General features: G+C 31.7%; 1 protein-coding gene across 1 annotated transcript in view; it reads right to left on the bottom strand.

Annotated features, from left to right (window-relative positions):
* The window catches only part of LOC107519749 (connector enhancer of kinase suppressor of ras 2-like), a 187,073-nt gene that overhangs the window by 71,008 nt on the left and 93,521 nt on the right, over positions 1-22,544 (bottom strand). The window contains exons 5-6 of the mRNA XM_016162728.2: positions 8,798-8,997; positions 4,903-4,990 (exon numbers count right to left, since the gene is read on the bottom strand). Of these exons, the coding sequence (XP_016018214.2) occupies positions 4,903-4,990; positions 8,798-8,997 (288 nt within the window). The remainder of the gene's footprint in view (positions 1-4,902; positions 4,991-8,797; positions 8,998-22,544) is intronic.

Genomic DNA, 22,544 nt, shown 5'->3' with positions numbered 1-22,544 from the left:
CTCTCTCCTACTTAGTTACAGGGGACCAGGCAGCCTCGCATGCTTGCCCTATTCTACCTCCTCCCGTTGCAGGTTGATTTCTTAATTCTCTCTCTACTTGCAGGTCTTGCTCATCTAGATCCCAGGTGATTTTCCTTGCTGTTTACTCCTTGTTTTTGTCGCAACTTTGATTTGGTCACCAGAAGGATGAACAGAGCCTCTATCATCTATGCCATTTTCCTCCTTCCTCAGGGATAAATTTAAGAAAGAATTGCCAAATTTGTATACCCAAAACTACAAAAATTTTTAAAAGAAATTAGGTAAGTTCTAAAGAAATGAAAACATGTTTCCTGTCCATGTTTTGAAAGGCGTATTATTGTTAAGATGATGACACTATTCAAATTTACCTACACATTTAATACTTTCTCTTTCAAAATACTAGCTACCTGTTTTGCATAAATTGGTGACAAAATCAAAAAAGTCATATAAAATGCAAAAAATATAGAATAGTGAGAATAATATTTAAGAACAGCAAAGTTATTAAACTCACACTTAACCAATTTCAAAATTTACTACAAAGCTGTATTAGTCAACGTAGTATGGTATTAGCATACGGATACATATATGGATCAGCAGACCAGAATTTTGAATTCAGAAGTACACCTTACATTAAGAGTTAATCGATTTTCCAGAAAAAGACAAGACAATTCAGTGCAGATATAATAGTCTGCACTGAATTTCAACAAATGGTGCTAGTACAACTGGATATATGCATGTAAGTAAATGAAGTTGACCTTTGCTCACACCATGCAAATAATTAACACAAAATTGATCATAAATTTAAATATAAGATCTATAATTATAAAACTGTTCATCTAAAATATCAGCATAAATCTTTATGACCTTGGTTTAGAAAACAGTTTCTAAGGTATGAAAAGCCACAAACACAAAACCAAAAGTGGCAAAAGAAAAAATGACGGACTCATCAAAATTAAAATTCTCCATGCTTCACAGAAAATCATTAAGAATGAAAATAAAATCCATATAATGACAGAAAAATTTTACAAATCATATATCTGATAAGAGGCTTATATACAAAATACATAAAGAATCCTCACAACTCAGTAATGAAAAGACAAGGCGATTATAAAATGGGAAAAGATATGATGTGACATTTATCTAAAGTGATATAAAAATGGCCATTATAATTAGTCAATAGGGAAATGCAAATTAAAAACACAATGATATAGCCCTTCATGCCCATAATGAGGGCTATATTAAAACATCATACAACCAAGATTACTTTACCCAGCAAAGCTATTGTTTAGAATCGAAGGACAGATCAAGAGCTTCCTATACAAAAAAAAGCTAAAGCAGTTCATCATCACAAGACAGTATTAAAGAAATGTTGGAGGGACTTCTTTAAGAAGAAATCTTTATTAAAAATATGAAAAATAAAATGGCAATAACTACATATCTATCAAGTACTCAAATGAAAAAAAAATAAATGCTCTAATCAAAAAAGATAAAGAAGTTATGTTTCATATATACAATGGAATATTACTCAGCCATTAAAAAATGAAATTCTACCATTTTCAACAGCATGGACAGACCTAGAGGTCATAATGCTGAGTGAAATAAGTCAGACAAAGAACGATAAATACCATATGATTTCACTTATATGCAGAATTGAAGGAACAAAAAGAATAAACTAATCAAAAACAGATGCAAAAATATAGAGGACAATCTGGTGACAGCTAGAGGGGAGAGAGGTTGGGGGACTGGGAGAAAGGGGTGAAGGATTAAAGAAATACAAATCAGTAGTTAATAGATGGTCATGGGGATGGGGAGCACGGCATAAGGAATGCAGTTATCATGAAAATAATGGTAGGTGGAGGGCCAGAGGAGAGAAAGAACAATTAGGGGGACAGTTTTATACACAGTATAAATGTCTAACCAATGTACTGTATACTTGAAATTAATAATAAAATAAAAATTTAAAAAACAATATAAATAAAAATAGACTCTTATCTAGGAAAAAGATATTATTTCTGTATATATCCTAGGTGAAAAGTTCTTACCAGTATATATTTTTTAAAAATAACCTATAAAAAAACCTTTAGACAACACGGTCAACTATTTTCATGAATATGCAAGAGAAAATTTTCATCCAAAAAATCAAGGTCCTAAAATAATGTTTAAGTAAAGTTCCTAACTGGCATAGCATGAAATCCAGGCAAAATCAGGAACTGACATCCCAAATAACATGGACTCACTCATTAGATACTCAGAAAGATAATATCTTAACCCAGAAAATGAACACTGATACTAGGATTTCATGTACTCTGTCAAGCTAGCATGAAGTAAACCTCTTTACAGGGTTGACCTTTTTAGGGATAATATAAAGATGTGTTAGATCTAAAAGGAGACATGGAGTATTTTGAGGAACATAAAGGAAAATGTTTTTTTTTTAATACAGGCTACATGCAGAAAAGTACAGATATCCTAATTGTACTGATAAATGAATCATTACAGACTGAGAACACTCATATAACTACCACCCAGATCAAGAAATAGAAACTAATTTGCACTGCAGAAAGCCTTCCTGTGACCTTTCCAGTCACTACTACCTTCCCTTTCTCAAAGGTAACCACTATTCTGATTTCTAACACTATGGGTAGACTTGTTGTTTTAAACTTTATATAACTACAATAATACAGTATATGTTCATCTGTGTCTAGCTTCTTTCATTCAATAATTTACTTTAAAGATTTATAATGTATTTCTTTTCATTGCTGCCTAGTATCTTACTGAATGAATTTATTTATTTAACCATGATACTGTTGAGGTACATTTAAATTGTTTCCAATTTGGGGCTATAGTGAGTAATCCTGCTATGAACATAAGTTTTTGTGCACAAATGTATTTATTCATGTTGGGTATATTACTGGGAATGAAATGTTGTATCATATAATATAACATGTATATGTTTACCTTTAATAGATACTGTATAACTGTTTTCCTATGTGGTTATAACAAACTACACTCTTTCAAATAGTTTATAAGAACTTTAAATGCTCCACATCCTCTTTAACAGTTAATATTGCCAGTCTTTGTAATCTTACCCTTTCTTGTGAGTGCCTAGTGGCATCTATATGATTTTGATTTATCTTTTCCTTGATGATGAGTTGAAGACATTGCCACACATTTTTGGGCTATTTCAATATATTCTTTTCTAAAGTATCTGTTCAAATCTTTAACCACTTTCTCATTAAGTTGTCTTTTTCTAATTGCTTTGTAATAATTCTTTATAAATTCTAGTTTTGTTTCTTTGTTCTCTTTTTAAAATTAAATATATTGGGATGATGTTGGTTAATAAAGTTATATAAATTTCAATGCACATTTCAATAATACGTCATAGGTATATAGCATTGTGTGTTCACCACCCAAAGTTAAGTTAAATTTCCTTCTGTCACCAGATATTTAACCATTTTTACCCTTATCTACCTCTCCCCTCCTCTTCCCTTTGGTAACCACTGAACTGTTGTCTGTGTTCCTGAGTCTCTGTTCATCTTGTTCATTGCTTCATTTGTTGCTTTCAGTTTTATATGCTGCATATGGGTGAAATCATATGGTTCTCAACATTTTATGTCTGACTTATGTCACTTAGCATTATAATCTCAAAATCTATCCATGTTGTCACAAATGGCATTATTTCATCTTTTTTATGGCTAACATTCCATTTTATGTATGTACCATATCTTTTTTATCTGATCATCTATTGCAGATCATCTATTGAAGAAGAGTTTTTCCATCTTGGCCACAGTGAATAATGCTGCAATGAACATCAGGGTACATATACCTTTACAGATAAATGTTTTAAAATTTGGGAGTTGGATACAAGAAGAGGTATTGCTGGGTCATATGGTAATTCTACTCTTAATTTTGTAAGGAACCTCCATACTGTTTTCCATAGTGGCTGTACTGACTTGCAGTCTCATCGGCAGTGTATGAGCATTCTTTTTTTTTCTACAACCTCTCCAATATTTGTTATTACATTCTAACAGGTGCAGAATGGTAATTCAAGGGATTTAAAATCTAGTTGTTAAGGCATGATATATATGTTACAAATTAAATGTTACTTGTTAAAATATCTCATTATTCTACTAAATTTGAGGAAAAATAATTTTGTCGTTTTCATTCATGTCTCCTCTATGAAGCCTAGTACACATATCTACATATAGCCAACCCTCGAATGATTATGGAATTAAAACATGCTTACAAATAGTATATGCTAAATTCTTGAAAATAGTAACTGTAAAAGAAGAAATCAACTTTTTTGATTGATGACTAGATGGAGTATGAACAAATAAATGATTGTACTAATTAGTCCTTAAAAGAAGCATGTTAGTTAAAAAAGAAATCATGGTAGTAAATTCTAGTGGGGGAAAACTGCATGATAAAAAGGATAGAGATGAAATTATGCATGAAACATTTAAGAATGAATGAGTAGAGCCTCTTAATGGTAATATAGAGTTATCATAAAATAGAACAATCATATAATAGATAATTATGGACTAAGGAGGATTGTAAATAGTATTTTAACAAGTTTAGACTATGTTCACTGGTGGATGGTGAACACCTGAAGGTTTCTGTTCAGCTTAATAGTTATTTCAGAGTAATGTAGCAATAGCGGTAAATTCTAATTGAATAGATAATAGATTTGAGTAAACAAATCCATTAGGTATACAAATATTCTATCTATATATAACAAAATATGGACTTGAATTTAGCGTTGGCACTGAAAATGGCAAAGAAAAGATAGAATGTATAGGTGGTGTTATCGAAGAGAAATTGACAAGATTTGATGAATAAATGCGTATGAGGATGTGTGGAGAACAGCACAACAAAACCATGCCTTACCTGTTCAGACAAATGTTTCAGTAATGTGATATGTTTAATGAGGTGAATTTTCAGACTGGAAAATTCTGACATGCAATCAAATGGAGGCCTGCCAGGGAAGGATGACAAGAGATTTCATCAATCTCAGGTTCATTGACTATCACAGCTTTATATCTTAGGAAATTGAAAATTTATAATCTACAATATATAGATCTATCATTTTGAAAAAGTGTCAAGGGTTGCTAAAGTCTAGTCTAGGCATTACAAAGTTATATAAAAAATAACAAAAGGTTCATATGTAAGCTAAACAATGTAATATATTTATGGCCTCAATAAATTGTTAGCATAGTAGGTATACAATTTACAGAAGTTATCTCTGTTTTCCAGTTACTATAAAAAGTAGAAGGTAGAGTAGGTAAATATTTAATTTTTAATTTCCTTTTCCTTGACTTTCTTACTGTACAAATGATTACATGAAAAAGAACAAAAGGAGTAAAGAAAAGTATGAAATATTAACTAAGTATATAATCCACAAGGAAATTATCTACCCCTTGGAAAACAAAGATTGGCTGTATCTGGGAATTCATTTTATTTGCCACAAATGAAAAATATGTATTCTACTTAGGACATTATAGTAATTAAAATTTTGGTCTTTATTATTTTTATCTAGTATAGCTCTTAGGTTTCTGTGATTTGGGGGACCTGTAATCATAAATAGTAATATGAATGAGGTGATAAAACCTACATGGCTTTGTTGAAAAATGGTCACTCAATTCATCTATACTATTATATTTCAAAAATAGAAAACAATTTTCAGAACGTAATTTGTAAAATAAATTAGAAAGCATTACAGTGTTGAAACCATATTTACTCTCACAAGAAAAATGAAGTTTCGTTTTTAAGAAATAGCAAGAAAAAATTATTTATAACCCCCCCCAAATTCTTAAGAGATTACAATTCCTGGTGTTTATATGGAAGTGCTATCTTCTGGAGGTCTATTTCTAAAGCACATAAGAATATGGATAATGATTCAAATTCCTTTTATAGTTAGGTTTATAAATGTAGGTGGCAAAAGTAGCTGCCAGATTCATAGGACAATCTCTTGTAAATATATGTTCAGGGTATGAAACATGAGCAAGATTCCTTAGGCAGCAGTGTTTCCCTTCTTATATATTTCTAGACAAAAAAAAAAGCACAAATAAGCAAGAAATCATTGGGTCAATGTAGAGCCTACCAAGTCATCACACCTTTTCCTTTAATTCTCAATATAAAACACACTTAATTTATGTTTAATTTCAAGTAGAATCTTGGTAGTTATGCTTGGACGAGTGGTTTTGAGCTACTATATCACCATCCTCAATGAATTTTGTAATAAATTCTATCTACCTCAACTCAGTAAACCATTTAAAAATTTAACGACTAATGGAAATATAATGAGAAAAATTCTTGTCAACAGACTCTAATATTTCCATTTAGTTCCACATTTAAGAGCTTTTTAACACCCACAACTTTTATAGTACATCTTAAAATGTTCTTTCTATTATTAAAAATAAGTACTTAAATTAAGGTCTATCATGTATATCTAAGCTTATAGTGCTAGTAAAGCCAACATTTTGTACACTGCAGTTCAGTTGAAACGGTTCAGGTAATTCACTAAAAAAGGTTAAACCTTTTAGGAAAATATAAAAATGGAAGAAAAAACTTCCTGAGAAGAGATCATATAATCACCTTTTTCCTTTTTCATGATGACATCTTGAACTAAACTCCTGAATAAACTTCTGTCTTAAAAATACTCATTATCTTTACTACTAAGGTGACACTAGATTTATATCCTTTTTGAAAAATAAAATTGAAATAAGTTTTAAGCCATAATAATAAATTTGATTAAACCAAATAATAGTTTGAATCACAATTTAAGAAAAAAATGATATTAAAATTAATAATGGGAAATTTACATTTAAAAAGCATCTTTCATATGTTGCTTTAAAAAGAGAGATGAGGCCAATTTTTGGATAAACCATAGAAATAATTTCCCCAGTAACACAATTATTCAATTTCAGAGATAAAGGAAGAAATAATTCCTCCAATTGATACTCTAAGAAGGTATTTGTTAAGGGAAATGTAATTATTCTATAGGAAATCCTATTGGGCTAATCAGAAGTGAATCAGAAGAGTTCGTGACACAATTTTCAAAACAGATAGATTTTCCTTGGGGAGCGGGGTCTTTGGAAAATCAGAAATGGTTAAAGCTAAGAAATTTTAAAGCACTGAGGTGTTTTTATAGCCATTGAAAGACATACCATTGTGTTTTTGATGTGTTTCATTTATAACATTTTATGTGTTCAAAGATCATATTTAGAATGCTCATTAAGTTTTCAGCTTAGTAAAAAGATTATTCAGTATGGATAACTCTTATTTATTAATGAATAGTCCATAAGCAAGAGCTATGAGTATCTGTAATGTTTTAAACTAAATTAGAAAAGGAGATGCTAAGATGATTCACAAATTTTCCATATTCAAACGTGTTAAATGTGACCACTTTGTATAGATCATATAATTTCTGAAAGAGGAATCTGACAGATTAAAGTATTTAGTCTTAAAGACTTCAGGAGCAATACTTCTTCTTATCTGATTTCACTGGTGAGAGTAAAGTAGCCCTCAAATTGTTGATGTAGTGAAAGTGCCAAAGAGTGTTTATTAATACTGACACTATGATGTAAACTTTGTAATGAGACTACTTTAATATAATGGGAAAATATAATACGGTGAGTTATCAACTGTCAATGAAGCAGATTATACTCATTTGGGGGGTCCTCTTTGTTGTCACTACTCAATCATGTGACTATTTTTGCTGTCTGCCTATTATCTCTTTTTTTCTATTCTTAAATTGAGTTCATTCCAAGGATCCCAATTATTTCCTTTTTTTCAGCTTGTTACCAGGTAGATGTTTGTAAGAGGCTCAGAAGAGAGAAAATATGGAACTGGTAAATTTTCTAAATTTCTTCTAATATTTCAGTTTGAAATTTTTTGAAAAGTGGTTTAGTCTTTTCATCCTTTATACATGAAAAAATGGATGTATCCTTCAATTATCAATGAAAAGAGATGATAAAATATCAGTAAGAGAACAGGTAACGAAAGAGGTAAAAAAAAAAAGTATGATAACTTCTCCCTCTAATACTTCTCTCCTTGATTACAAAAGTATGTTTCCCTCTCTCACTATCTAATTTCTCTATCATTGGGATACAATACTTTCTGCACAAACAAAATCCATATAATGCTTCATTTGTGTGCAGAATATAGAGTTGACTATAGTCTTTGATCAAAACAATTAGGAAATACAAATAACAATTATATATTACCTAAAGGTTATTATCAAAACAAGAATACGTTAACTGAAGATTGTTACAGCCTTTGATTTCTATAGCTTTCTATTAGTAACGGTTTTAAAAACAAGACTGAATCTTGTTTACTAAAGATATCTAATGTAATCAGTGAATAAAGAAAAAAAAAACTTATTTCATTGCTATAAAGAGTCCTTAGAGATTTTTTAGAACTCCGGTGTAACTTTTGTTCATTCCTAGAAGAATATAGAAAAACAAGTGTTATTTCTAATGCAGCAGCATAGTTTGATCCATAACAGAAGTGCAAAGTTAATCTTTTATAAAATGTGTACTATTTCTGTAAAATGATTTTTTTCCTGTAAGTCAGATGGCCAAATATTGGTTCATTTGAACGGAGTTATATAATTATGTCGTTCACCATATGGAAATATCCAGAGCATCAGTAAAAATCTTTCAATGCCTTGGAAACATACTGTAGAAATAAAATTTAATCCATACACAAGTTTGCTGAAGAGGGGAAAAGAAGGGAAAATGCAACTACCTTACGACTTTGCAGATCAGATATTAGTAATTACCTTTCCAGAATGTTTAGTATCATCTTGACCACATTAATCAGTTCAAGGGCAGCTGTAAGAATGTTATGAGGTGGTTGCTCATTAGTGCCACGTAGAGTACGCGTCCTTCTTCTTTCTGATATCATGATAAGAACATGGTCAAGAGCATGCTCAAGATGTTCACTTTGTTTTCTGAATCTGGTAGGCATCTTTTTGTCATTCTGAAATTACAATGGAAGTTTGGGGGAAAGAAATGAGGCAGTACTTATTTAACACACTGTAAGTATGGAATAAGTTCAACAGCAATAACATTTAGCCAAAGCAACATAACAGAGATGCTAAATTACTATCAAACACTTTTCATTCTCTGCATACTGTTTCTGGTAATACTTATATCATTTGTGGTAGTAGATGCATAAAGGGCTTGAAAAAATAAGGTTCAGCAATGTAAATATTGAAGTATATAATTTTAGAATGTGGCAAAAACCCCTTGCTTACTATTAGGGCATGTTAATTCTGGTACTGCCTTATTAGTACACCTACCTTATTTCATTTTTAGACTATAACCTAGTGAGAGGAGAACCCATACTACTTTGTATTCTATATAGGATTGTATATATATGTAAGAGACAGGAAAGGAGATTCTTACTTTTCATTTATATTGAGCTCTAGAAATTATGTATAGTCCTTTCTGTGAGCTGGTAATTTAAACACACAGAAGCTGCAAGATTATAGGGTACTGGTATTTAAATGTACCACTTCGAGTGATTAGACACTTGCCTCATTTACGTATTTTATACTTCCATGAACATGTGTATATATACTTCCATTAATCCCACTTTGTCCAGAGCCGTATCAAATGGCTATCAGCAATAACCAGAGTTGAACTAATGGCCCCATGTAGCCTCTTCTTTGGCAGAAGAAGTTGTAGCTTCCTGGTTTAATAGTCATGGAATCTGTGATTTACTAAGTAAAGAGAGACCTTATTAAAAAGGTCTTTGAAGTTCTGAGGTTCAGGGAAATTTTATTTAATTATGTAAGAAATAAGTTTATGAGTATTTTTGGCCTAAGTCCAAGAAGTTATTATGTGAGAAGATCACATTAATATGACTTCTTATAAAATAGAAGAATGAAGTGTACATCACTTCAATATTTCTTTCTAATGTAAAATCTATTATGCGATATGTTCAGATGTTCATTCTTAAGTTTTCACTTTAAATTTTACAACTCAACCTAAAAATAGGTCATCTTCCAGATTTCTGATGAAAAGCTATGTTTTGGTAGCATTTACCCATTGTAAATAAGCTTGATTTACATTTTCTGATTGGCAAAACAAGATGTTATATGGGCATTTTTAACTCCTTTCAAAGAGTATTATAATATGAAAGAGAAAGTAATAGAAAATGATGGGTTCTACTTTTCTTATTTATAGATATTAGAATGAAATTATCAATGCCAATATTTAAGATATAAATATTAGCATGCTTCTATTTCCACCTTCTGCTTCCCAACATTCTTTAGCTTTTATTGATATAACCTTGGATTTTAGATTAAAAATTATATTAAAAAATATTATTGAGCAATATACTTTATATGTAGAGAATTTTTGGTATATGCCATCCTATTGTCAGTGTGATTATCTAGATTTGGTGTGAGATCTGAGTTTCTGCAAATCACTTCAATGTCTCAGAGCCTCGGTTTGTTTCTTTGTTTTTCAAAATGTGGATACTAGCACCTACTTTATCTCTTCGTGCATAGGATTATTAAAGATGTCAAATATTATACAAATAAGAGCTATTATTATTTATATGCAATTATTATTTGCTAAAAACATCACAATATTTTAGGAATTTTTAATCTCCAGACTCTAAGTGGTGGGTAATCTCTGCGGTTCTAAGGAAACTTCAAAGAATTTAAACAGCTAGTCTTTCTGATATTCTAAGTAAATTTGGATTGATTTTTGCAAGGTAGCTTTTGAAAATTCTGTTAAGATTAAACAATTGACAAATACTATCCATTTTTTTTGGTTGCTTCCTCACTAGACCTCTTTTAAAGAGTAAAAATCAAATGTATGCCTTTTCTTTTTTATTTAAAATCATTTTACAGAATTAAACATTTTTTTAAGTAAATCCAAAACAACTAGGTCAAGTTAGTAATGTTTATACTTGAGAAATGAAAGTCCAAGAGTGCTATAATGGTTATTTTAGCATGGGTGACTAACAACAAATATTATTTAAATTGTAAAAAGAGAGGGTATTGTTGAAATATTTTAAAAACCATATATATTAGCATACTAATGTGAAATTTTCATTATTAATTACAAATATCAATAAGTCATGAAGGTGTCATACAAAAGTGTTTCTCAAATGTTAGCTTACCCTACAATATTAAATTTCATCTGAAACCATGAAGGTCATAGTGTACCAAAAGAGATGTTTATTTACTTTAGCCCCTTTGTTATCCTCTAAGTATGCTGAGAGCTAAGAAAGATGTCTTTTCATGTTCCCATTAAAATTTGAATTGCAGACTTTTCAGATTCCAGTATAACTCACAAAATAAAATAAATCGATAATTTTTCTATTGATTGTTAATTACTTTTTTGTTAGTATATGGTATTCCTTAGTCTTAGAGAGTATAGGGTTTTCGAGAACTAATGATAATAACAATAGTATAAATAAATGTCATGTTTACTTCTTTTGACTCTGAGAAACACATCTTATACCATCAAATCTGGCAGTGGAGTCTCTAATTTATGTACCAGCTTCCTCCAAGAACACTTGATATTTCTAGTGGATATATTTTGTGCATTGCATATTATAACATTAATCTTTCCAATGTGTGTGAGGCAGGAAACATAGCTGAATGCATTTATTGAAGCATACACAGTCAGAATTTGAGAATAAAACAGATTCATTTAGAAAATACTGTGCCATGTTATTATATAAACCAAAGTGATATTTTCTACCTAATTTTCTCAGGGTTTCTGAAAAACAAATTGTAAACCTGTGTGATTAAAAACAGCCTAAATATTAGACCAATTATTTTCTTCATTTGGATGCCCTAGTCTGATAGAAATTTGGAGGAACCATTTTAAATTCCATAGTGTGGATATTGCTTATTGCTAAATTAAGGTTGCAACATTTCTTTGTATCCTGCATCATAAATAAGACCTACAGGTCTCTAAGGCAGGCCTTACATACTTGAACTACAGAGAAGACAAAATATATGCTATAGCTTCTGTTTAATTTTCCAGTATCTATTGAGTGGAAATATTAACCTACTTTGTCATTTGCCTAAAAGTAGGCATGAATACTCAAATATTAAAGTCAAAACAAGGAGAATTATTTTGTTTTCAGGACCCAGTGAAAAGACCGTAACATAAATAAAAGAATATAATTTTGAGTCTCCTACTGTAATGCAAATGGCATTATATAGAACAACTTTATTCAAAGAACATAAAATCATGATCTATATGGTGCTTATAAATGGAAGACTCTAATTAAAACGTTTTACATTGCTTAGTGATTATCTGAAACAGCTCTCCATGCTTCAAAACAGAGTATATCCATGACAATTGTATTTTCCAGAAGTATTTAAAAATAAAAAACAGTAGCTTTCATTAATGGAGTTTCAGCAGTATAAAAGAATTTCCAAGCATTCAGATTCTCTTTTCCAGTGCTGGACTTGAGGTCAGAGATCTCTACAATTTAGCAACTGTATAACTGATCTGCTCAAAATTTAATTCACTTATTTACAAAATAGGATCCTTAATGAAAACTCTGGATGTAGCTGAAGGTAAAAAATAAAAACACTAAGTTATCATTTAAGATGAAATGAATTAATGATGTGAAATAACTCTTTGAACTATAATAATAGCTGTAATTTATTTTCAATGCCACCATCATTAAAATTATGATAATAATAATCACATATCACAAAGATACCTAAATGTTTTATAATTTAAAAATGCTAAAACAGATATATATATATATATATATATATATATATATATATATATAACATTTTTACATAGATATTTATTTTCTTTTTCCAGAATAGGTTACTTGCAAGATTTAAAAAAGCTGTCATACATACTCATTTACTTCTAAAAAAGGGTCAGGGGACCCATTCTCAAGTCCTCAACAAACATAAGATTGCAATTATACCAACTATATACTCTGATCATAATGCTTTTAAACTGGAGATCAACTGTAAAAAACAAAGTGAAAAGAACCACAAATGCATGGGATTAAATAATATACTACTTACTGAAGAATGACTGTGTCAGAGAAGAAAAACAGAGAGCAAGAGATACATAGAAATGAATGATAATGATAGTACAACATATCAAAACTTTTAGGACATGGCAAAAGTGGTCATTAGAGGAAAGTTCATATTATTACAGGACTTTCTCAGAAAATGAGAACGAGCCCAAATAACTTAACATTTCATCTTAGAATACTAGAAAAAGAGGAACAAATGAAGCCTAAAATCAGCTGAAGGAAAGAAACAATCAAAATTAAAGGAGAATTAAATGAAATTGACAACAACAACAAAATAAAAACAGAATAAAATACAACAAAGAGCTGTTTTTTTGAGAAGTTCAATCATACTGACTAACTTCTGGCTAGACTCATTAAAGAAGAAATGGAAAGGGTACAAATAAACAAAATCAGGAAAGAAACAGAAGTTACGACACATACTTCAGAAATACAAAGGGTCATACAAGAGTACTATGAAAAAGTATATAACACCAAATTTAATAACCTAGAAGAGATAGACAAATTCTTAGAAATATACAACATTCCTAGACTGAATCAAGAGAACTGGAAAATCTAAATAGACTGATCAGGAGTGTAGAAATTGAAACAATATTTAAAAACCTACCAAAAAGTAAAAGTCCAGGAACAGATGACTTCACCAGTGAATTCTACCAAACTTTCAAAGAATATAATACCTATTCTCCTCTAACACTTCCAAAAAATTGAAGATGAGACAATACTTTCTAACTGATTTTATGAGGCCAATATTACCCTGATACCAAAACCTGGTTAAAATTACACACACACAAAGAAAACAACAGACCAATAATTCTAACGAACACAGATGCAAAAATTCTGAAGAAAATACTAGCAAACCAAATTTAACAGCATATTAAAAAGGTTTAACACCACGATCAAGTGGGCTTCATACCAGGGGCATTGGGATAATTTAACATATGCAAATCAATTAATATGATGCATGACAGAAACAAAATAAAGAATAAAAATCATATGATCATATCAATAGATGTGGAAAAAGATACAGCATCCATTTACAATAAAAGCACTTAATAAAATAGTTATAGAAGGAAAGTATCTCAATATAATAAAGAGCATATATGAAAAACCCTCAGCCAACATTATGCTAAATAGTGAAAAACTAAAAATATTTCCTCTAAGATGAGGAACAAGACAAGGCTATCTATTATCACCACAGTTATTCAGTATAACATTGGAGGTCCCAGAGAGGGCAATTAAGCAAGAGAAAGAGATAAAATGCCTCCAAATAGAAAATGAAAAAGTCAAATTGTCACTATTTGTGGATAACATGATTCTCTATATAGAAAATCCTAAAGACTCCATAAGAACTCTACTAGAAAAAAAACAAGAAAATACAGTAAAGTTTCTGGATACAAAATCAATGTTCGAAAATCTATAGTGTTCCTATACCCTAATAATGAATTATCAGAAAAAGAAATTTAAAAAAATAATAAAAAACAATTCATTTTGCAATTGCTAAAAAAGGACAATACCTACGAATAAACCTAATGAAATGTGAAGAGCTTATATAATGAAAATTAAGATCCTATCAAAATAACATGAAGAAAACACAAAGAAATGGAAAAATATTCTATGTCCTTTGATTGGAAGAATAAAAATAGTTAAAATGACCTTAATACCTAAAGCATTACAGATATAATGCAATTCCCGTCAAAATACCATTGGCACTTTTCAAAGAAATAGAACAAAAAAATCATCAGATTTGTATGGAAGAACAAAAGACCCCAAATTGCCAAAGCCATCCTGAGAAAAAGAATGAGGCTGGAAGCATCACTCTGCCCAACTTCAAATTATACTTCAAAGTGACAATAATCAAAACAGCATGGTATTGGCAGAAAAACAGACAAACAGACCAGTGGGATGGAATTGGAATCCAGGAGTAAACCCTTGTTTACATGGGCAAATCGTTTTCAAAAAAAGAGCCAAAAACATATGACGGAGAAAGGAAAGCATCTTCAATAAACAATGCTGGGAGACTAGAAAGCCACCTGCAAAAGAATAAAACTAGACTGTTTTCTGTCTCCACACACCAACGCTATCTCTAAATGGATTAAGGATATGAATATAAGGCCTGAAAAAATAAATTTCTTAGAAAAAAACATAGAAACTAAACTCATGAATCTTGGACTTATACAAGATTTTATGAATTTGACCTCAAAGCCAAGAGGAGTAAATGCAATACATAGATACATACATCGATATATACATCAATACATACATATATAAATGGATACATATATACATACATCCATACATCCATAAATGGCACTATATCAAATTAAAAATCTCTGCATAGCAAAATAAACCATCAACAAGCCAAAGAGAGAACCATTGAAATGGGAAAATATATTTGAAAGCAACACCTAAGATAAGGGCCTCATATCCAAAATATGCAAAGAACTCATACAACAACAACAAAACAAACAAACAAACAACCTAACCAAAAATGGGCAGAGGACGTGAACAGACACTTCTCCCAAGAAGACATACAAATGGCCAACAGACATGAAAGGATACTCAACATCACTAGTGATTAGGGAAATGCAAATCAAAACCACAATGAGATACCATTTCACACCTGTTAGAATGGCTAGTCTCTACAGGACAAGTAATAACAAGTATTGGAGAGGCTGTGGAGAAAAAGGAACCCTCATACGCTGCTGGTGGGGTTGCAAATTGGTACAACTACTATGGAAAACATTATGGAGGTTCCACAAAACACTAAGAATCGATCTACCATATGATCCATCAATCCTTCTACTGGGTATTTACCACAGAGCCTTAAAAACATTCATCTTAAAAGATATATGCACACTGATGTTCATAGCAGCATTATTCACGTTATCCAGGACATAGAAATAACCTAAGTGTCCTACAACAGGTGATTAGATAAAAAAGATGTGGTACATATTCTCAATGAAATATTACTCAGTTATAAGAAGATAGGAAATACTGTCATTTGAGACAACATAGATGAATCTTGTGATAATCATGCTAAGCAAAATAAGCCAGACAGAAAAAGTTGAATACCACGTAACATCACTTATACATGGAATATAAATCTAAAAACAACAATAAATATGCCATAGATTCAGGGACATGGACAATAGACTAGTGGTTGTCAGAGGATAGGGGGACACGGGAGGTAGGTGGGGTAAAAGGGGTTAAATACATGGTGACAGAAATAAATCAGACTAGGAGCAGTGAACACACACACACACACACACACACATATACATATATACGACACTGTTAAATTGTACACTTGAAACTTATCAGGTTTTGTTAACCAGTATCACCATAATAATTTTATAAGAAAGTACAAATTGGTAGTTACAAATTTGTCAGTGAGATGTAATGTATGGCATAAGGAATATAGTCATTAATATTGTAATAACTATTAATGGTATCGGATATGTACTAGATTTATTGGGGTAATCACTTTGTAAGTTATATAAATGTTCAATAACTATGTTGTACACCTGGAACTAATATGATATTGTATGTCAACTGTAATTCAAAAGTAAAAAAAAAGTATTTTTTTTTAATCAGTGAAGTTGAAGATGAACCATTTGAAATTAGGTAGTGAAAAAAGTAAAAAGGAGTGAAGAATACCTACACATTTTATAGGATACCATAAAGTGTACAAATATTCACATAATGTCAATCTTAGAAGGATAAGAGAGATAAAGGGGCAGAAAGTTTATTTAAAAAAATGATAACCGAAAACTTCTCAAATCTTGGGAGATGTAAGGGTATACAGGTACAAAAACCTCAAAATCCTAAGCTAGATCAACTTACCAAAGATTACTGAGGCACATTATAATTAAAATGTTAAAAGTCAGAGATAAAGAGAATTTTGATAGCATCAAGAGAAAACTCACTCATCACATAAAAAGAAATCATCATAAGATTACCAGTAGCTTTCTCTGCAGAAACCTTCTATACCAGAAAAAATTGAGATATATATTCAAAATGTTGAAAATATTCAAATAGTTGAAATTTAAATAAAACTCATAAGCCAGAATATTATACCAGGCCAAACTGTGTCTCAGAACTGAATGAAACATAAAGTCATTCCCAGACAAACAAAAGCTAAGGGAGACTATCACCATGAAAGTTGTCTTAAAATAAATGCTAAAGAGAATTTTTCAAGTTAAAAAAAAGAGAGAGAATGCTAAGTGACATCATGAAAACATATGAAAGCATCAATCAAATTCACTGGTAAAGGCATATAGTCAAATTCGGAACACCCTGTCAATTGAGTGACATCACCAAGATGATGACAGAGGTTGTTCCTGACATTGTTCTCCCTTAGATGAAGAGAAACTAACAACTATTCAGGAACAAGACACCACCTGGAGAATACTTGAATACAGGGGTGAGGCTGAAGCATACTTCTGCACCAAAGAGACCAAGACAGACTGATTTGGAAGGGTAAGAGAAGTGGCTACACAATGACTGAATTGACCCTCCCCCAAGCCATTCAATATCACATGGAGATGTCTCCCTTGATCCTCTGATTCCCCCAGTAGGAAAAGAGAGCTCAAGGTGGGAGACAACCAGCCTTCCTCACAGCATTGAAGATCACTTGGTGGGAGCCCCTACTCTGATCTCACCCTGCAGGGGAGTCTGCAGGGATTAAACACCGAGAATCTGACTGTGATATATAAGGAGGAAAGGGCTTGTAACAACCCACACACAGATCTTGGCAGACTGAGTCCATCCCTGCAGTGCCCAAGTAATAATTCTAACCAGCAGCTTTGCTCATCTGCACAACCAAGTCAATGACACATTCTGACAAGGGAACACATTGGGGTGTAAATCTACCTGATTTTGGTCCTTGAATGAGGAGTTTTTCCAGCCCTACAGCCCGAGTTACCTACATCCAGAAATGAAGCTTAGTCATAGTCCCATCTTATGGGGAGAGTGTTGCCCAGCCTCATCTGGCCGGAGGGTTTTGCAAAGGTACCTGGAAACTGTATAACCCAAAAATATTCAGGCTGATAGGTGGGCAGGTAGAGTTTATTACCTCAAGAGAAAAGCCAGTACTAGACATAGAGGGCTGCCCTGATATGCCTAGGCAGGTATATTATTAAATCAGAGCCAAAACTGATAGTAGCTCCCAACCCCTCACCACTGGAAAGCCTACTTGAAAAAAGGGGAGTTTGCCTAGAGTGGTCCCTCCTCATCCCACCAAGTCAAGTGAGCTGAAACATAACCCTATCCACTGTGGATCCTGAGTCTCATCAAACCAGGTCTAGAAAGAACAGCTGGAAGCTATATAACCAACAATAATAATGAAGCCAAGAGGCAGGCAGGAATAGCTAAGCACCTCCAGAGCAAAGCAAGTACCCAGTGTGGAGAATGCCCTTGTTACACACAAGCATGGAGATTAATTCATAGCCAGAACACCCTGATATTGTAATGGTGGTGTGTAAATAACCTTTGTTTCTAGTATAGAATTTAAAAAATGATAATACTAAAAACAATAGCAACAATACTTTGTTATTGCAGGCACAATATAAACAGATGTAAAGTATGACATCGATACCATAAAACATGGGATGAGGAAAAGTAAGAGTGTACAAATTTTGTGTGCAATTGAAAATATGTTGTTATTGGCTTAAAATACACTGTTATATCTATTAAATACAGAGAAGATAAAGTGATTCAAGCATAGCACTACAACAATAAATCCAAAGGAAGACAACAAGAAAGGAAGAAACGAAGGAACTAATAAAACAGAAAACAACAAAATGGCAATAGTAAGTTTCTACCTATCAATAATTACTTTAAATGTTAATTTACTAATTTCTCTAATCAAAAGACACAGAGTGGCTAAATGAATTTTTTTTAAAAAATAAGATCTTATAATCTGACACCTACAAGAGACTTACTATAACTTTAGGGATGAAAGTTTGAAGGGATGAAAAAAGATAATCCATGCAAAGGTAACCAAAAAAGAGTAGGGGTGGCAATACTTATATCAGATAAAATACTTTCAGATGCAATTGGTCACAAGTGACAAAGAAAGACACTACATTGTGATAAAATTTTAATTCAAAGTGAGAATATAAAATTGTAAATATATATGTGCCCAATATTGGAACTCATATTTAAAGCAAATTTTAACTGAACTGAATGGAGAAAAAGACAACAGAATAATAGGAGGGGCTTCAATATCCTATTTTCAACACTGGATATATTATCCAGACAGAATATTAATAAGGAAACAGAGGACCTGAATAATAGTATAGAGCAAATGGACCTAACAGATATATACAGAATATTCTGTTCTACAGCACCAGAAAACACATTCTTCACAAGAGCACATGGAACATTTTCCAGAATAGATCATATGTTAGACTACAAAGCAAGCGTTAACAAATTTAAGAAGATTTAAATCATAGCAAGTATGTCTTCTAACCACAATGGTATGAAACTATAGATCAGTAATAGAAAGAAAACTGAAAAATTAAAAAAAAATGTAAATATTAAAAAAACATACTCCTGAACAAACAACAGGTGAAAGAAGTAATCAAAAGGCAAATCAGAAAGTATTTTGAGACCAATAAAAATGAAAACCCAACATACCATAATTTATAGAATACAGCAAAAGCAGTAATAAGAAGGAACTGTAAAATGATAATACCTTAATAAAAAAGAATGATCTGAACTAAACACCCTAACTTTAAAACTCAAGGAATTAGAAAAGCAAGAACAAACTAAACCCAAAGTTAGCAGAAAGAAGGAAATAATAAAGGGTAGAGAAAAAAAATAGATATTGGAAAATTAAAATTATCTAAACTTTTTTTTAATTTAACAAAATTGGCAAAACTTTAGCTAGAATAACAAAAAAATAATGACTCAAACAAAATAACGAGAGACAGTATGACTGATTCAATGGAAGTAAAGATGATCATAAGAAGCTTCTAATAGCAATTGCATGTCAACAAATTGGATAGCAGGATAAATAAATACATTCCTAAAAACATGCAACCTATGAAGACTGAATAATAAAGAGAAAATCTAAATAGACCAATAACAATTAAGACAATAAAAACAGTAAGTAAAATCTTTCTAACTAAGAAAAATCTAAGACCAGATGGCTTTATTGAAGAATTTAATTAAACATTTAAAGCAGAATTCTTTCCAAACTCATCCACAAAACTAAAGAGGAAGAAATACTCCCAAACTCAATTTAAGAGGACAGCATTACCCTGATACCAGGGCCAGAAAAGAACGTTAGAAGAAAGGAAAACCACAGGTAAATAATTCTGATGAATTATGATGTAAAAATTCTCAACAAAATACTTGAATTCAACAGAACCTTAAAAGGATTAGAAAACATAAATAAATGGAATTTACCTCTGGAATGAAAAGATGTTTAAACAATGGAGCAGATTTGTGAGCTGACAAAAAAAAAACCTCTTATATACAATCAAATAATCTTTGATAAGGAAGCCAAAAATACTCAAATGGGGGAAAGATAGTGTCTTCAATAAAGAGCGTTGGAAAAACTGGATATATACATGCAGAAGAATGAAATTGGACCTCTATATTATACCACTTAAAAATAAACTCAAAATAGATTAAAGACTTCAAAATAAGAGCTGAAAACAAAGAAAAAGCTCTTTGACATCAGTCTCGGCAACGATTTTTTGGATATAACACCAAAACACAAGTGATAAAAGGAAAAATCAAAAGTGGAACTACATGAAACTAAAAAGCTTCTCAGAGCAAAGAAACAACACAATGAAAAGGTACTTCACTGAATGGGAATAAATACTGCCAACTGTATATATGATACAGGGTTAATATTCAACATATGTAGGGAGCACATAGAATTAAATAACAACAACAACAACAACAAAAATCAACTAAGAAATGGGCAGAAGACTTAATAAACATTTTTCCAAAGAAAACCTACAAATAAAAATACAAGTCATTGAAAAGGTACTCAACATCATTAATCATAAGGGAAATGTGGAGTAATGCCACAGTGAGATATCATCACACTTATTTAGCGTGGTTATTATCAAAAAGACAAAAGATAAATCCTGATAAGGATATACAGAAAAGGGAACCCTTGTGCCCTGTTCTTGGAAATATAAATTAGTAGAGACGATATGGAAAACACTGTGGAGGTTTCTAAAAAATTAATAATAAAACTACCATGTGATCCATTCATTCCTTTTCTAGGTATTTATCCAGACAAAATGAAAACACTGTCCTCAAAGAAATGTCTACACTTCCACATTCTTTACAGTATTATTCACACTAGCCAAGACATGGAAACAAAAAAAGTTTCCCTAAATGGGTGAATTAATTAAAAATGTAATATTTATTAATAGATAGATGATGATAGATAGATAGATAGATAGATAGATAGATAGATAGATAGATAGATAGATGACAGATACGGATATAGCCATGTGCCACATAACAACATTTTGGTCAACAATTGACAACAAATATGGTGGTGGCCCCATTAAATTATAATGGAGCTCAATTTCCTGTAAGAAACAGAAGAATAAGTGTTTCAAGAGGAATTTTTTTTTCTCTGACGGAAACAATATTTGTGGGACTTGACAGTATGTTCCCTCTCACTCTCAGCCCCTCAATTCTGAATGCAGATTGCATCCCAATCAGTCAGCCACTGACATGTTTCAGTACAGAGGAGCCTATCCCCTAACATTACCTATTCAGAGGATGCTACCACCATCACAGATTTAGTTTGATGGTCTTCAAAGTACATAGCTATAAATTCTTTTCTGAGAAACTAAGGTCCTGTACAAGGACAGATGTACACAGGAGCTACCTTAACAAGTATTAAGTACCACTACAACTTTAGTAAAAATGTTCCGTAGTAGTCTCTAGCCAGCCTGTCTCTGTAATTTGAAAATAGTTTTAGACTGTAATGTTGTAATGCATGCGTAGGTTTTATTTCCTCCAGCAGTTCATTGCCAAAGAAAGGCCTTTATGCTGGATAGAATTGATGGAACCAAAAACAAACTTCCAAAGTCAAGAGTCCTCAGTTCTACACTCTCTCCATGTTAAATACCCTCTTTTTTATGAATACCATAAAGTTCCTTAATCTGACTACTACTCCAACATGTAATAGCTAAAATCACATTGCCATGATATTCCCCTATGTTCTTTTATTTCTACATCTTGATTTCTTATTCCTATTGACCCTTAAGTTAACTTTCACTCCCTCCCGGTAGTCACTATTATGGTGATTTATGCCTTACTCAGTTTCTCCTCAATATTTTCAGTCAATCCAGCCCACATTCCTGTTCATTGAGCAGCACTGACAGCTTCTGTTTCTATTGACATGTTCTATTTCTGACACTGTTGGAAGGAAGCAGGGGGAGGGCTTGTGGATAGTGTTTATAAAGTCTATAATAGAATACAGTAATGTTCTAAGCCTTCACATTTGC

Source organism: Rousettus aegyptiacus, unplaced genomic scaffold, assembly GCF_014176215.1.
Source record: "Rousettus aegyptiacus isolate mRouAeg1 unplaced genomic scaffold, mRouAeg1.p scaffold_m13_p_9, whole genome shotgun sequence".
In the NCBI taxonomy this organism is placed as follows: Eukaryota; Metazoa; Chordata; class Mammalia; order Chiroptera; family Pteropodidae; genus Rousettus; species Rousettus aegyptiacus.
This window is presented reverse-complemented; position numbering and strand designations above follow the sequence as displayed.